The sequence below is a fragment of the Nothoprocta perdicaria genome, unplaced genomic scaffold (assembly GCF_003342845.1).
Source record: "Nothoprocta perdicaria isolate Ctin4 unplaced genomic scaffold, notPer1 scaffold_153, whole genome shotgun sequence".
NCBI classification, from domain to species: domain Eukaryota; kingdom Metazoa; phylum Chordata; class Aves; order Tinamiformes; family Tinamidae; genus Nothoprocta; species Nothoprocta perdicaria.
In genome coordinates this window covers 794,680-813,129 of record NW_020454683.1, presented here as the reverse complement: position 1 = coordinate 813,129, position 18,450 = coordinate 794,680, and the positions used below count along the sequence as shown (strand labels likewise).

The window sequence follows — 18,450 nt, the reverse complement described above, 5'->3', positions numbered from 1 at the left end:
ACTAATGCTCCATATCTGGATTGCTCAATAAATGCTAATAATACAATTATTCCTGAACATGACAGGCAACTTTTTCATCACTGGTGATTCAAGCCAGTGAACATATTTATCTTGGATTTGGTTTGGCAAGTAGTGAGGTTGTTTGAGGAGAGCTTATTTATAGAATACTGTTGGATGCAGAGTTCAAGAGCTGATTAGGTTTAGTTGAGTAGAAAGATACAAAATCTGTTTGCATAGCTTAAAAATCTCTATGTAAGATTAAAAGAGGATTAAGATTAGAAAAGGGTAACATGGAGTAAAATCTCCACTAATAAAAGCACCATCCTCAGTGTTTTTTCCAGCTCCCTTTGTCACTTTACCATGGCTCAGAGCTGACCTCCCTCAAGCAGACTGGCCACAGAGGCAATGTAGAGTTTTGACCTTTTCCTCCTTTGAGCACCATATTGGTACTGTGGCCATGAAATGTTTAATTTAACTTTATTTTTTCAGAATGCCTGGAGTAGTAAAACTATTATGCTACAAGTGCTCAGAAAACTGTTTTACAGAGTACCTCTAGGGTATATTTCAGGTCTGTGGCCTACAGTGCAGTGGGATGTGGAGCACGTACAGGCCCAGCCCTTCTGGGACAGCACTGCAGCACTGTGCAGACCAGAAGGAACCGAACACGCTGCAGTCTAGTGTAGTGTGGCTACACTACATGTTGATAGTGATCTCTGGAGCAAGCTATTCCCAGCACAGTCACAGGGATTTCATTTGGGAAGGAACTGACCTCTTTGAAAAATATGACAGAAATAAGCAGAGCCTATAATGGAGGGGAAAGGGAATATACAGAAAGGGAAAAATCTATTTTGATGCACATTGAGAACCGACTGACACATTTCAGAGAGCATTAAAGCAGAGAGCAAAGAAGAAAACAGCTGCTCCATTGCTTGGGTCAGTCAGTTCTCAAGTTCTCAAGACAGAGACAAAAACAAGTACTCAGACTACAGTCCTTCTCATTTAATATCCTTAAATCCACGATGAATAGAATGAATGAACGTATTATACGAAAACCAGTGTTATTCTGAATAAGAGAGCCCTTGGAGTATATAATATCTAAATGCATCCTTTAGCTTTCCTCAGCTGACTTGTCTTCACCAAGTAGGAACTGTATTTAACAATAAATACAACTAAGGAACATATCCAGCTCTGAAGAGAAGCCTATTACCCATGGAAAAAAAGATGTACTTCTGAAAATGAGTTCTGGTGATGCAGCAGTGAGGTAAACAGAAAAAAAAAATGTGTGTTTACAAAACTGCACTCCTTAAGCTGAAAACGGGCAACAAGATTTTATTTACAAGTAACTTGGAGAGTTGATGCCAGCCAAGTACAGCTACGTACAATAGGCCACTTGTGTAATTGTGCACTTGGGGATCACAGCAAGTGGCTGACAGGATGGGAATGATGCACCACAGGTTAAGACTTTTGAATATAAGAATTGTTCTTTTTCCATGTTTACAAAGCTGTGTGAAAAATAACAGTATGTTGTACAACTAATAGTAATAATGAAGGGATAATAACTCATGTGTTTGAGCTTAATAGCAATTTTAGCTCTGATGACTTGGTTGATGTAGTTTTTTTTATTTTATATCTGCTTTCTTAAAATGATACTCCATTCCTAAAAGTGAACGATCTGTGATAAAAAAGATAATCAACATGCATTCAAAAGTGCAAAATAACAAGTAGGTAAGTACATTAAGATGTCCCACTTGTAGAAATAAAAAAAAAAAAAGAAAGAAACAATCGATACCCACCTACAGAAGGACAGTATTCCAAATTTATTATCTGAACTATGTATAGTGAATTTCATTATACACTTATCTACACTCTGAGGTCCTATTGGAAGTGATTGAATTAGTTTCTACATTACATTTATGCAGTGACAACTTTTCCATTAATAATATAGAGAAAATCATATTCAACAGAACAGGTTGCCAAGGAAGACAACCTTTAATAAATAAGGATTTACTTATTGCTGTGGTTACAAGGACTTCTTTTTATAGGAGTTTGTCACAAGGGATTCTCTTCGATACAAAATCTGGATTATACCTTCTAGTGCATGCTTTTATCTAAGTGTCACATGAAAGTGCAGGTTGAGAAATCACATGTGCTTAAATTCAACAGTCAGAATCTCATGAGTCTTTTAAGCTGATGTTAGAATTTAGAAGTGGTTGTGTATTAATGGCATATCAAAGAGGATGTGCAGTATCCTTGAGTGGGTATTCAGTAGACAACAAAGAGCTATCGTATTGGTCTTGATCCCTTCTTTGTGAAAAAAGGAGGAAAAGGGGCATAGCATGAAATAAAACAAAACACAACTATAGTAATATGTTCCGCCTTGCATATGAATATGAAGAAGCATTGAAAAATTGATTAAAGACAAAAATACATGACCACTAAGTGCATAATGTGACAAAAGCTTTAAGTTTAGACATATTTCTGAATGCAGCACTTAGCTTTTGATGTACTGGCAATTTCAGGGTCCCACAAATTGTACTTTTAACAAAAAAAGAGATTCAGTACAAAAACAAAGGATGTGGTTTATGACAAATTCCCATTTAAGCTTAGAACTCACAGTAAAAAACAGCAACCTTGTTAACATATAATCAAGGCAGGGCAAACATAGTAGGTCTTTTCCCCTCCTCTATTTTTAACAACTGAAAATGTAGCAAGTATTATAATTCCCATTACAGGGTTGTCAGAGCAGTAGTAGTGCCTTACATGCTGTGAGATATGAATTGATTAGAACTTACTGACACATGAAATCAGAATGAGGAGAAATGCTGGAATCAGGGTGTGGACTGAGAAAGATTTATTTGCAAGTGCTGAGATGTCAGTGAAAAAGTGAGAAGTTTAGCAGAATTTCTCCCAGATGTACTAAAGGTCTAAGGTAACTTAAATGCGTATTAATACTAATCTTTTTTTTATTTTCATTTCATGGAGTGTTTGCTTGTACTATAAACTACTTCAACTGTTAAAATGTAAAATATTCTGTATATATCTGTGTTAGCACACTATTTTCAGCACATTTGTCAGCAGCTTGTGGACTGTGGCACCTTGTTTCATTTTCCTGTAAGAAAGTGAAACAAAATTAGGGCTATCCATAAATGGTTCTAAAAGAAGCTTTTAAACTTCTAAAATGCTCATTATTTAGACGGTTGCAATGCCATAGTTAGTAGTACAGAGAGAGAGAAAAAAAGAGTTCTTTGAAAAAATGTCCTGTTTTTTCAATTCAATATTTTTAAAATCCAAACGTACTATTCATCAAAAGATAAACTCTATGCTGAAAGCAGAATTTTTGGACAAAAAAACAAAAAACAAAAAACAAAAAACAAAAACCAAGACCTATATCTCCACCAGAATTGAGTCATTGATTATTAAACTGTAAGAAAAAGAGAAACCCAAGGTGATATATATCACTGTTACTGTAGAGTTTTGAGTTTTTATACCCACGAATCTTGTTTGGTTATTTTCACAGCCTACTGCAGAGCAATCACTCCTTTTCATAACCCTAAATTCAAGTCCATATCCTGCCTGATGCAAATTCTAAACTTGGAACAAATGTTTGGCAAAGGCAGTAAAAGTGATCCTGCATTGAGCTATTAATGACTTTAAAATAAAGCAGTACCTCTACTTCCTTGATGAAGAAACTTGTGAAGTCTTACTTTAGCCTGCATATGTAATTATGTCATTACATATGACAACCTTGAGTCAGCATAAATGAAAATAAAGGAAAAAAAAATCTCATCAATGTTCTTTAATTCTTAACTAGAGAGTGTAAATTTTTAATCCATTAAGGATGTTTCAATGACTTTAACATAGTTAATTTAATGACACCATAGTGAAATTTAAATCACACATTTCCCAGCTTTAGGCTGATTATCTCCTCTGTGAACATAGACTAGGAAAAAAGAGCTTATGAGCATATTAAAAACAGATAATAGTGCTTATTTATACAGACAGCAGTCTATGCAGGAAGTGGGAGGAAAAAGTAACTTATTAAGCTAGTGCAGTGAAATAATATAGAGATTACTGCTAGTTTTTCCAAACAGCTTTATTAATGACATGATAAAATGGGATATTAATTAGCTTGGAAGTTTTTAACCATTAACGTTTAGAAACAGCAACTACAGAAATAATTATTAAAAAAGTGTTTTTTTCCAAAAGAAAGTGTAGGAGAAGGACAAAGGGGAGGCACGCTCACTTAATGCATTCACAAATATCAACTGTAGGCTGGTTTACTGAAAAGAACATGTTTAACCTTTCCATATGCCCTAAAATTGTGATTCTTATCTGTTCTTTTTTTATGGTTTTTTTTTTTTCCGTTTAAATGAGATAGGCATAAGCAAAGTAAAAAATAGAGGAATATCAGATATTTATTTAGAAAATATACTTCTATGGAAGTCTTTATATTCGGTAGAATGTTGGTTTCACTAGTGCTAATAATTAACAAAGGTATATGCAGACTTGGTTTACACACAATCAGAACACGTCAGAAATAATTTATTGAACACTGGTAGATGAGTTCACAAGTTACAAGTATTGGAGTGGATGAATGATTCTTTTTTTTACAAATTTTAAATTTCTTCAATTTTAAATCAATTTTAAAATTCTTCCTTCTTCTCTATCATTTATTAAAGAGAAATATTTAATCTAAAGTTCTTTTAAATCTATATTACACCCAAAGAACATGAGACTGATAATATTCAAGACAAGGAATGTAACTGATAATCAGTAACAATAATGAGATACTGACCATGTTTCCCACTGCCTTAAACCAAGAGCTTGATTGTCCTTGTAGAAAATATATTCTTTAGTCTGTTTTTTTCAGGTAAAAATGTAATGTTTAATTAGTTCACAGAGAGATAAATCTGAACCTTAATAACCACAGAGTGAAAGTGTGCAGATGTTTAAAAGTGCAAACACGACAGATATCCACTTATTCTAATCTGTAGGAAAAAGTTCTGGCTTGATTGATTCTTAATTCTTGCTTCACTCATGTACTCTCTCTTCTTTCAGCAGCCTCAACCAATACTGTATTTCAGAAAGGCTGAAAAATTGAAAACCTTACAATATCCCAACATTATTCCTGAAGGAGGGTGCCAATTTAGTAGGTTCCCTGCAAGATTTTGTTCTACTCTACAAGTAAGATAATTAGGAATTTTACATCAGAATAAAGTTGTTTAGGAGAGCAGACAAAATTGCTATATTATCAAAACTCATATCATAAAATGAAATCAATTAGCACAACAGTGCTGCTTTTCAATAGAGATTTCTTTTTCTTAGAGATGATTTTGCCATTTGTTTTTACTATATAATCAAGGTTATTATTGTTTCCCTTTTTCACTTTATAACCAGATCTCTAATTCCCAGTATGAACCTGCCACAGCTAAATTAGATCATGATTTATGCAAAAAGTGAAAAGAAGTGACTTGTACAATCCTCATAGGAAGGTAAGTATTTTTGTCATGAAATTTCTCTCTCTTAATGTTCTCAGCATTTTCTCGCTTTACTACTTTTTGATCATTAAATTGCCTCCTGGGAATCTAGGGATCAGCTGTGGCAGGAAGTTAAGTGCTTAAATTCCCAAGAATTTTACATGTACCTTCTATTAAGGGCAAATTATGCTGAAAGTCATAGTCTGGATGGCCTTAAGCAAAGAAAAACCTTTAAGCAACTGGTGACTTGTCATATTCTGGCTGTGTGGTGCACAAATGGGAACTTTGGCCACCATTTATAACAACTGCAGAGAAATGAATAATAGTTAGAACCAGATTTTATGAACTGTTTGCTCAACTGATAATTAGCTGAGTTATGTAAGAATATATTAAAGGCACACAATTTATCTTGTGGTGATTAGTCACTTGAAAAGATGGAGCTCTTCATGTTTATCTTTTCTGAGGTGAAGGACTAAGGGATATGTCTATTTACAATTCAGCAATTGAGAAAAAAATAGAAAGAACTACTGTATCAGAGTATAGAAAATTAAAGCCATAAAAGGTGGTACTCAGTTCACTAGTATTAGTGTCTAGTCTTGCTGCAGATGTCTCTGACAATTCAAAACACCCTCACATCACAGAAAAACTATAGGAAACTTGTACTCTTCTGACAAAGCTCATCCTGGCTGCTGTCTCCATACACGTGGAGGAGAAGAAGGTGCTCAGGAGTAGCCAGCATGGATTCACCAAGGGGAAATCACGCTTGACTAACCTGATCACCTTCTATGATGGAGTGACTGTATGGATAGATGAGGGCAGAGCGGTGGATGTCATCTATCTGGACTTGAGCAAGGCTTTTGACACTGTCCCTCACAACATTCTCCTGAGTAAGCTTCAGAAGTGTGGGGTAGATGAGTGGATGGTGAGGTGGATTAGGAACTGACTCGATGGCAGGGTGCAGAGAGTGGTAGTCAGTGGCACAGACTCCAGCTGGAGGCCTGTAGTTAGCGGTGTCCCCCAGGGGTCAATCCTTGGTCTGGTCCTGTTCGATTTCTTCATCAATAACCTGGATAAAGGAATGGAGGGCTCCCTCAGCAAGTTTGCTGATGATATGAAACTGGGAGGAAGAGCRGATAGCCCTGAAGGCTGTGCTGCCATCCAGAGGGACCTGCACGGACTAGACAACTGGGTGGTGAGAAACCTCATGAAGTTCAATAAGGGTAAGTGCAAGGCCCTGTACTTGGGGAGGAATAACCCCAAAGAACACTACAGGCTAGGGATTGACCTCCTGGAGAGCAGCCCTGCAGAGAGGGACCTGGGTGTTGTGGTGGACGACAAGTTGACCATGAGGTGGACGACAAGTTGACCACACTGCTGTGTGCCCTTGTGGCCAAGAAGGCCAATGGGATCCTGGAGTGCATTAAGAAGAGCATCTCCAGCAGGTCAAGGGAGGTGATCGTCCCCCTATACACAGCCCTGGTGAAGCCACATTTGGAGTACTGCATCCAGTTCTGGGCTCCAAAGAGGGAGGTGGATCTGCTGGAGAGAGTCCAGCGCAGGGCTACGAGGATAATCAGGGGCCTGAAACATCTGCCCTATGAGGAAAGGCTGAGAGAGCTGGGCCTGTTCAGCCTGAAGAAGAGAAGGCTGAGGGGGGACCTGATCAGCGTGTATAAATACCTCACGGGAGGCAGTGAGGAGAAGGGGGGCAGCCTCTTTTCAGTGGTGGCCAGCGATAGGGCTAGAGGAAATGGTCACAAATTGAAGCATCAACATTTCCACAGAAACTTAAGAAAACATTTCTTTGCAGTGAGGGTGCCAGAGCCCTGGAACAGGTTGCCCAGAGAGGTTGTGGTGTCTTCTTCTCTGGACATCTTTAAAGCTCTCTTGGATGCAGCCCTGTGCCACATACTCTAGGTGACACTGCATGTGCCGAGGGTTGGACTAGATGATCTCTGGAGCTCCCTTCCAACCTTAAGCATTCTATGACTGATTTTGTAAAAGAAGCAGTAGGGGCAGGTATTGATTTCCGGACACCCTTGAATCTGAAATGTATGCCTTTTTACACAGCTGAATCTCATTCACATTGAACCTTGACAGAATATAGTGGAWTATTTCAAGTATCAATCTATAAATGACATTTCTAAAATGATGCATGCTTAAATGCATTATCATATACATATCTAAATATACACTTTCGCATTAGCATTAAAAATTATTTCCCTAGAAATAATCAATATTTGCCTAAATAGTTCTGTAACTATAGAGTTTTAGTTATATAGCTTAATATAATTAGCTATACAAGTAACATATTAATGAGAAATACCAGAAATTATCATCCTGAATGCCTTTACAGAGAAGGAGATTGAGATTTCTAAGCTCAAGATAGTCACTTAGCATCTTATAGATAATCAGATATATTTAGGAATATGATAATTGATTTTATTTGGTAGCCCCTGGAAAATGTTTTTGTTAAACTAATTGAAACTCCTGAGTGTCCATTTATGTACACATAGCTGGGTGTACAAAATAAAATCTTCAGACTGCTTAATATTCTAGAATTGTGTATATACTATATTCTACACTAGTGTATCTAGTGAAATTATTTAGTTCTTTATTAACAGGAAAATATATATATATTTTCATCAAAAAGTGGAGGATAGGAGCTGAACTACAAGGATCAGACAAAAATAGAAATGCTTGCACCAGATACTAGAGTCTGAAAGGAGCTTAGGGACCACCAGAAAGACTGAAAATTACATTTCAGAGTAATATTCCATGCATTTTACGTACACACTTTCTTTTGCATTTACAGTGCAGAGTTTTTAGTTTAAACTAATGTTACATATCACAGTTAGATGGAACTGAAATTGTTTAGGAATGTTACCACTATAATTATGAAGAAAGCATACATCTCCGTTACAGACAAATAAATGTTTATATTTTTTTAAAATAACCCTACATATACTAACAAAAGCACTTTATAAAATTGAACACAAATTTCACCTGCAGATTCAGACCATTTTTGTTTTGCTTCAGCTCTGAAATGCCTTCCTTTTCTCTTCTTTTTCATTTTTTTCCTAACAGTTGAGCGATAAAGCCATTAAAAACAGGGGAAAAAAAGACAAATCCTTAAATACAGAGTGAAGAGTAAAGCTGTAATAAGAACCTGCCACAGCTGAAAATGAATGAGCCTGACAGACTGGAAGAATGTAAAAGCTTCTCTATTCCTTTTTGAATTATGATATTTTTAGTGTTCTATGTGTTTCCACTAATTGCCTAGCAAAAGATGACAAAGTATCTAGGAATATAGGCTAACTACTTCTGTAGTTCAAAATTTTAGTATTAAACTAAACTTAGGCAAGACACAATAGACCCAGGCTTCCCTAGGAATACTCTAACTATCCAATACAATTATTTGGAATTCAGTGTCAATATCAAGATCTCTTTATCACTTCTCTCTCCTTTCCTTGACATATTTTACAGCTGTCAAATTTCAGAAAAAATATAATTTAAACAGCACAAATTGAGACAAAGTTAAGTAAAGGAGAATTACTCTGACTTGAGTTCACTCCCTCATGTTTGTTACAACAAACAGCTTGACCGTCGCTTCCCCTCCAGTGGATTTGCACAATGATTATTATTGTTACTTTAAAATGGTGCTGTTTATTTTTTTGTCCTGTATTTTCACAGATCAATGTGGGGATTCAAATTTTATATCCATGTGACTATAAAGACAGAGTTTTCTCATTGAGTGTTCTCCATATATAGCATTCAGCTTCCTCTTCTTTTACTCCTTCACTACAGCACAAAGAAAGTAAGGATTTTCCCAAGTTATGACTTCTTGTCACACTTTCAGTTTCCATTCTCAAATTTTCTTCCTGCTTACTTACCTGTAAATTTGTAAGTAACTGAAAGTTAGCTTAGTGAGCAACCTCCTCCAAATGAACCTTATTTGAGTGGAGGGTTGGAGTACACCATCTCCAGAGGTCCATTTTGTGGGTCTCTGATTTTATGACATTGTTCATAAAAAAGGTTTTAATCACTTGCAATCAAGTCAAAGTGACTACTGATACAGTGATTACTGAAAGAATGGGGATGTTAAAAACACTGTGTTCCAGCCAATTGTTCAGTAGGAAGGGCTGCTGAACTGAAGTTCTGATGCTGGAGCTTTTCKTTAACATTTAATTTCCTTGTGGATGAATATGAGCAGTTATACAATGGACACAGAGAGACTGACACTGTTGCTCATGATGATATATTGTGAATCTAACCTTCAGAGATTGTTTTATGTTGGAGATGTTTTCTGCACAGCTTGTACTGTCATGACTCAAGGGAGAGAGTGAGAAGGATGGAGCTGGCCTCTTTTCAGTGGTGGCCACTAATAGGATTAGAGGAAACAGCCACAAACTGAAGTTCCACAGGAACTTAAGGAAAWATTTCTTAATAGTGAGGGTGACAGAGCACTGGAACAGGTTGCCAAGAGAGGTTGTGGAATTTCCTTCTCYGGAGATCTTCCAAACTCGCCTGGCTGCCACCCTGTGCCCTGTGCTCTAGGTCTCCCTGCGTGTACAGGGGGTTTGGACTAGATGTAGAGGTCCCTTCCAATCTTAACCATTAYGTGATTCTATTGAGAGAAATAAAGCCGTAATAAAGCAGGACTAAATTTTCCCCATAAAAATCCTGCATTTTCTGTTACCTATTTGTTGGTTAAATTTATTTTTAGTGATCTGAATGGATCAGTAATAAGAGAGACTGAAGAGAATTCTTTGTGTGGGTAGAGTGCTTCTGAGTGAGTTTATTAATGCATCTATAATGGAAATAATGAGATATAGTGAAGATATGATATAAGTTTAAGGAAAAAAAATATGTTGGATATGGGAGAAGGACTGAAAACAGATGAACAAAGAACTATGACGATTTTTAATACCTATGGCTTCCCAAGTATATCTATTTAAACATCAGATATTGTCACTGATACAAGAATAAATCTAGGGAAGAAAGTAAGTGACCTTAGGAAAGTGATGAAACACATGGAGCAATGGCTTACTAAAATTTGTAGAGTAGTAAATCATTGGAAAACACTTTAAGTTTAAAGAAGCCTGAACACGGGCATTAAAAGAATTTATAAAAATAATTTCTCCAGAATCTGATCATAGACTATTAGCGTTATCCATGATTTATACCAATGTCACTGATAGCAGATTCCAGTCTATTCTACTGTGTATTATAAAGTTACATAAAAAGTCTGATTAAATATGATTTTTGCTGCTTTCTTATAGCTTTACAAGCTAAGCCTAAGCCTTTTTGTTCACAGTAACACAGAAAGCTTAACTAGCTTTCTGATCAGTCACCTGATTCTCATTTATAACCTGATGCTAAAGTAATGAATGAGAGTTTGATTACAGATTAGGAAGTATCTAATTGAAATGCTTCAGAAACTCCACAAGCATGCTGATTTTGAAAAACCCTTGAGTCTTGCATAAGGGCTGATTCTTCCTATTTAGAAACCAAATCATGTTTCAAATAAATATTTTATTCAAAAGTAAGGACTGAATTAATTTTTCAGACTTGGATCCAAACACTCAATTCATTCCAGTATAAACCCCAAACTTCTTGTGAGTTGAAAGATTCAGAAGTTCTTAACAAAATTCTTATGAACTGAAAAAGCTTAACTTCATCAATAACCAGAAGACACATTTTCACAGGCTACCATAATCAACACAGAGTCATAAAAGAGGAGAGGTAAGGATAGTAATAATTTTACTTATTATCAGCTGACTAAAGAAAATATGGAGTTTAAATGCATTTCTACCTACAAAACTCYCACTGTTGTTATAAAATTGTGCTCAGGTATGTTCCAATTTAAAAATAAAAAATAAAGGCCTCACTGAGACAGTGACAAATCAAAAAGTCAAAGAGTTAGCGTTTTACATGTGGTTCTTTTACCATGATTATTGCCATCTTTTAATGCTTTTAATATCTGTATGTTTCACAGGTTATACCTGATTCTTTGGAATTTTTATCTCCTGCATMCTGGATCCCCTGCATCATAATCTTTCGTTTCATTGAAACATAGCTGTTGCAGAAGATTTTGGTCTTTGAAAATCAGATTAGTAGAATAGTTGTGAATACTGTACTCTTTATTAAGTATGTATTTTTCTGTATGAGTAATTTCATTAAATGAAAACATTTAGGAGATTGTAACAGTGATACAAAGGAAAGATATCTTTTATCAGCAAATAAGAAGATACTTTTCTGTTATATTCTATCAAAAYGCCAATCATGCAGCACACAAATTAAAAAATCTATTATAATATTCATATTCTTTCCAAGCAGGGTCAAATAAACTGACTACTCATGATAATGACTGCTCACCAAGGACAGAAATGGAGTTAGATCATTTGTTCATGGGGAAAAAAATCAGGCCAAGAGATGAAATGTATGTCGACTCTCTTCCCAGTTATTTTGTCAAGCCATTTCAATAGAATCTTTGAGGCTTTCAGACTACATTCTGATCTACATTAAATTCCAGGAACAGCATTCCAGGTTCTTACTGCAGTGGTATCTGTAGCCCACCATGAGAAGGAACAAGCTCAGCCTTTGCTCAGTTACAGACTGAAATGTTCCCTCAGGTATTTCTGTCAATGTGCATTAGAACATAAGGATGTAAAACATCTTGGAAGAGGGAGAAAGGATGCTCATAGATACTAATCAATCCCTTTCCTAGAGAGAGGAAGATCTCTTGTTGATTGAGACTTTCCCAACAGAGGTGATTTAATGGAGTAAATATCTTTGACAGGCTGCCATACTTGACAGAAATAAAACAGGATGAGCCCTTGGTTCAGCCACTCTGTAGAAGAGGAATAAGCTGTGCCAGAAACAAAAAAATATCTTGTACGTCGCTATCTCTACCTTCACTTATTTAATTAGTTCTTTTTTTTTTTTAATTCTAGGTGGTTGACTATTATGTATAAAATCATCACATGACACTTCCTAAGCATTTTAATTGTAATTTGTTTTTTTTTTTATACCAGCAGGCTATGAAGAAAGCCCATTTTTAAGGTAAATAGAAACACATTCATTAAAATACAACAAATTATTCTTTTTTTTGTCCTAGATAGGATTCTTTTATTTATACTAGATAGTTGTCTTCTAATTCTTCTTCCTCAAAGTGCCCAAATTCATTCAGTTACACTTCCTTTCCCAAAATAACACGTTAGGCTTGCTCATTTCCTCTTGCTCATATACTCTGCTACTATTGTTTAAGAAATACTATATGCACAATGACAACTGAGTTATCTTGAAACAGATATTTCACTCATGTATAAAAATAGTTGTAGGGGAATTTCTCTGAATAACAAAGGTGCCTCCCTGAACAGCAAAGTTAATTTGAACACAAACAACTCATTTAAATATCTGAAATAGTCCAAAAATGCCTTTTTACTTTCTGTGTTCCTTCATTTACTCTTCCAGGCTCTGTCAAAAGAGGCAAGCGCCAAAAGCTTCAAATGCCAAAATGTTTATCTGGATCTTAATTTTACGAGATTTTTAACTTTAACTTGTGTTGTGTTTGGGTAGTCATCAGGTAATTGCTCAATATGCTCATATGCTCATTTTACAGGTCTTAAAGTAAAATGKAGGTTCACACATGTGATCAGAGACACTATAGTGAGCAGATAAGAGGAACAGGTCATGAAGTGAATTCAGAAAAATTAACTGTACAGCTGTAGCATAGAAAGAACAGTCTCAGAATATTTTATATTTATTTACATCCTTGTGATATTATTCTATTATGTACTGTCAACATATATTATATAATTCTTACCTATTAGTAAAATAGTTTGCATAATGCCTCGTCAAAAGCCATTATGGCCTGAAAGTTACCTTTTCAGAACAAATCAGATGACACGAGATAAAAATAAAACTCACCAGAACAAAATGGCTTTTGCAGCTAAAGAGAACAAATGCATTGTGCATCAGTATTGCACAAATGAACAAAAAGGCCTTGCTTTTATCTTTTTGACTAATACAAGTCATTTTAAGTGGTACATTCACATACATTACTAGAAAGAATACAAGATTGCTGGGTATACTTAAAGACCATGTCGAGACTGGCAAAACTGCTCTAGTGTACTCACATGCTATCTTGTAAAGTGCAATTACTGTGGCATTTAAGCTACAGTGCTTAAACTGTGTTTAACATACAGAGCTGGACAGAGCTTATTTAATCAAATGTAGTCTGTTAAACAGATGTGCTGCTGAATACAGAAATTACTTGTATAATTAAATCTTATAATGAAATCCTAAGTTTCTTCTCCAAATCATTTTAAACCTATTCTTAGAACTGTGATCCTGACATATAGAGATCATGCTGCAGATTTGCCTTATTAAAAGTATTTCAAATAAATAATAATATGTAATATGTTCATGTGACCCTTAATACTTAAACTCTATACTTTTAATGATGTGATATACACAATGCATAGTATCTACACAACATAACTATGGAAACACTTTGGAAACAAGTAACAGGAAACAGAAAAAAAAAMACAAAGAAAAACAATTTTATCAGTCCTAATCTGTGAAAAATTTTGTGTTTTTTTTTTTTACATATTGTGGAAAAGAGAAAGTCACTATTGTGAGACTATGTGACAATGTGACAAAATAATTGTGCATATGCATGCATGTTCCTGTTACTTGCTGCATTTTCATTTCGCATCACTGAATCAAACAGGCAAACAGTAATATGTAGTTTACCGAACCGGCTTCTGACCTCTTACTCTCCCTTAGCGCTTTGTCTCCTTTCTTCCAAGTGATAGTTGGCTTTGGAGAGGCTTGTGGTTTGCACTCAATGACAACTTCTTGGCCCTTGGTAATAATTATTGTTTTCTTCATTTGATTTAATGGGAAAGTAGGAGCTGAAGCTGTGAAAAAAGAAATATGTTAAACTCTACAGAGTGCAGTCCCAGCTTTCCTTTCCAAAACATTCTAATAGGCAGTTATTACTTTTCATTTTTCATCTGGAAATTATTACACTACAGATCAGGCAGAACTTTATAAAATGTTTGAAATAAGCAGCTAAGACTAGGTTGCAGGTCTATAATTTAGTCAAGCTATTAATTAATCAAATGTAATTCAGATCAACATGCTGACATAGAATTACCTGAGAAATCCAACAGCTTTAGAGATTACATCTTTCAGCTGACTTAACTAGACCTTTTTTTCAGATTATTGTGTTTCATAAGCAGCTGGTCAACCAGTTGAAAATAAAAAAGGTATTTTTAACTAGTTCAAAATAAAAAAAAAAGTACTTAAATACCACATATTCTCCAAAATGCACTAAAACTAATTCTTGCAAAAATATTAGCATTAGAGAAATGTGATTGTTTTGCCTTTTTACTGAAATGATCAGTGTTGGAAACTGTGAATTTCATAATAGTGTATCTGTAAGCATATCTTGTTCTTACATCTCAAAAGTACCATTGATTGCAACAGCCCAACTAAGGAAATAAAAGTATCACACAATGACCTTAATTACTATAATTTCACGACAAAGGTCAGCTTTTCCCTGGTAATTTCATTTGTTTGGTGAGAGGAAACATACAAGCAACACATCACCCTATTTCAGCTACAAATATAGGAATGTCTTACATCTCCATTATCTCAGATATGTAGGAATTTCCTACCATTATTTTAAGTAATTTTCATACCAGAGCTATTTATATGGCAAATTATTCTGTTCATTTCCCTTTAATATTCCAGAAAATCAGATGCAACTGCTTCATTAATACAGTATTACAGCTAAAATTTAACAAAGGGTACAATTTTACAAGTCTCAAGACAAAATCTTGATGTCACTGAAGCAAAATATGATAGCCATGTTCCATCTCCGGTGTCACAAAACAATGAACAGACTGTGCAATCACCTGATATGTTAGGTAAAGAAAAAGCAGAACAAAAGAATATGGGAACCAGCAAGTACATATTTKCTGACTGAATCTCATCTGACAAAGAAAAGTGATGAAAAGAAAGCAGCCACTGACTGTGTGGGTAATATGTGGTTAGATCGAAATATTTGAAAGAGTTAACAGCAAAAACCTGATGTTGACTAGGAAACTGGATTGTATTATTTCCGGATTGTATCCAAATCCATTGACATGGATTGTATTATTTCAGGAACTTCAGTTTTATTATTTATTTGACTGGGAGTTTGAAAGAGTAATTCCCAGGTGCAGCTTTGGAAATTTGACCTCTGGTATGGGCTGCGAAGTACTTTGATAGAAAACTATATTCCAGTAGTTCTCTGTGCTGAATTAAACAGGAGACTCTTGGAAGTCTCTCTCTTAGTCCCACTGAGGTCCATTTATCACTGCTGCCCTGCTGTGTTTTACAACCTTTACCTTTGTATCAACACTAGAGAGTGTCAGAAGGACGACATTATGCAAGCTTAATGTTTTCCTTCAATTAAAACTCCTTTCCCCTCCCTGACTTGCAAATAATGAAATTTTCCCAACATTTCTAAGACACGCTGGCTCATATATGCAATTTCAAGTATTCTATCAATTTTAGTGACTTAATAGGAATATTTTAAATCTGTAGAGCTAAGATCATGCCTAACTGCCTTTGAATATTGGCCCTGGTAAAAAAATAATATAGTTATAATGGAGATGTTAAAATTATTTACTTTCTTTAAGTTTCTTTTCTTCTGCTTGTTTTTATTTTTAGATGCAATTGAATTAATATGGCCTTATATTAGAAATAGTTTCAAAATTCAACTAAGATGCTAATTTATAAAATAAATCATTCAGTTAACAGAAAGACTTGCACTCACCTAGACCAGCCACACATAATGAACAAAAGGAAAAGGAATCCCACTTTTGCTTGCTTTGCTAATTTTGGAGTAGCAAAGAGGTTTTTTTATCATAACATGCCAAGAGCAGGTGTAATTATCAGCGGAAAAATAGGAACATTCTGTTCTTTTCTGATGATACTCACCTAAAATCTTCAGCTCAGCACTGGCATAAATGGTACCATACTTATTTTCTGCTAAGCACTGATACATTCCAGCATCAGAAAGATTCACACGGTGGATCATCAGCACACCATTAACCATTTCAATTCTGCTCTGTAATGGAATTCAAAATTAATAATTTTATAAAAGCAAACAAGCATGCAAAATGTTTGGGCTACTAGGTTAAACAACGGGAAAAATGCATCAGTAAATTAAAATATGACAGGAACTAATCTCCTTTTCTACTTTAGTTATCTAAGAAATGGCAAGATTAAAACCAATGAGGAGAACAGAGAAAAACTCTGAAAATTTTTAAAGGGAAATATTTTACGCGTAGGGTACGCCATTCTCAAGGACTACTTTCATCAGTTTGCTTGCATATTGGGGGTTACTACCCTACATGATTTTTAAAAGTAGTTCATCTTAATGTCTTTAATGAGGCAACAAATCAGTTGTGAACGTACCATATTTGATGATATTTATATTTATAGCAAATGTTTCATTTCAGTTGTGATAGCATTTTGTAAAGCTAGTTATAAAGAATGCTTGCATGAATAAGTGTTAAAAGTGTTAAAAGTATAAAAAGTGTTAAAAAAAATTGCCTTTAACATTAGAGTCAATTTCTCATTTGAAAGGTCTACTAATAGAAAATAATTACTGCAGGTCAAAGAGAAGGGGTATTAATGTATTTTTATGAAAATGTGTTTTAAATGGCGCTGTATAATGAATAGTTTGAATTGTTACAATTCTAAGTTTCTTTGTTAGAGCTGTTGAGTTAAAGATTATTTAAAAAATGGAGTGTTTGAAAATGCAGATGAAAAAATAAATTAATTGAAATTTCAGAGCCTGATGCAACTACTGATTTGGAAAACCAGAAAAAGAGAAGTACAGACACTTATTCATTTTTAGATATCTCCCTCTTTAAAAGGATAAATCCATGTAGCTTCGTGGCTGTGTTTATATGTTTACTTTCTCAGTGTATGTATAATTGGTTGATTTTCAAAGATATAAGAAATATTCACTGAGAAGAAAGATATAATTTATTTTATTTTATATTATAGATGCAGATATCTATATATCTATATAATATATTTTATATTATTAGGTTCAGGGTCCTGCACTTGGGGAGGAATAACCCCAGGCATTAGTACAGATTAGGGGTCGACCTGCTGGAAAGCAGCTCCACGGAGAGTGACCTGGGAGTCAGTCTGCAGTGTGCCCTCGTGGCCAAGAAGGCCAATGGGATCCTGGCTGCATCAGGAGGATGTTGCCAGCAGGTCAAGGGAGGTGATTCTGCCCCTCTCCTCAGCTCTGGTGAGGCTGCACCTGRAGTACTGTGTGCAGTTCTGGGCTCCCMAGGATAAGAGGAAAATKCAGCTTGTAGAGAGGGTCCAACGGAGAGTGACAATGATTAAGGGGCTGGAACATCTCTCRTATGAGGAGAAACAGAGTGAGTTGGGCCTATTTTGCCTGGAGAAGAGAAGGTTGAGAGGTGATCTGATTAACATGTATAAGTATATGAAGGGAGAATGTAGGGAGGAAGGGGCCAAGCTCTTCTCATTGGTGGCCAGTGACAGGACATGGGGAAATGGGCATAAGTTGAAACACAGGAAGTTCATCTGCATGTGAGGAAAAACTTCTTTCCTGTGAGTGTGAGCCCTGGAAGAGGCTACCCATGGAGGCTGTGGAGTGTCCTTCTCTGGAGGTCTTCAAAACCTATCTGGACGGCACCCTGTGCCACATGCGGTCCTGGAGGTTTCTGCAGTGCGTCGATGACAACTTTTTGAAGCAGGTTGTGGAGGAGCCGACGAGGAGGGGTGGGCTGCTGGACCTCGTACTAACAAACAGAGAGGRCCTTGTTGGAGATGTGAAGGTGGGGGGTAGCCTTGGCTGCAGTGATCATGAGCTGGTGGAGTTCAGGATCCAACGAGGAGGAGGCAGGGCAGTAAGTAGCCTTGC

The 18,450-nt window shown here is 35.7% G+C and overlaps 1 protein-coding gene across 1 annotated transcript in view; it reads right to left on the bottom strand.

Moving 5' to 3' along the window:
* CNTN5 (contactin 5) overlaps positions 1–18,450 on the bottom strand; it is a 615,891-nt gene that overhangs the window by 112,544 nt on the left and 484,897 nt on the right. The window contains exons 11-12 of the mRNA XM_026034957.1: positions 16,476–16,605; positions 14,254–14,404 (exon numbers count right to left, since the gene is read on the bottom strand). Of these exons, the coding sequence (XP_025890742.1) occupies positions 14,254–14,404; positions 16,476–16,605 (281 nt within the window). The remainder of the gene's footprint in view (positions 1–14,253; positions 14,405–16,475; positions 16,606–18,450) is intronic.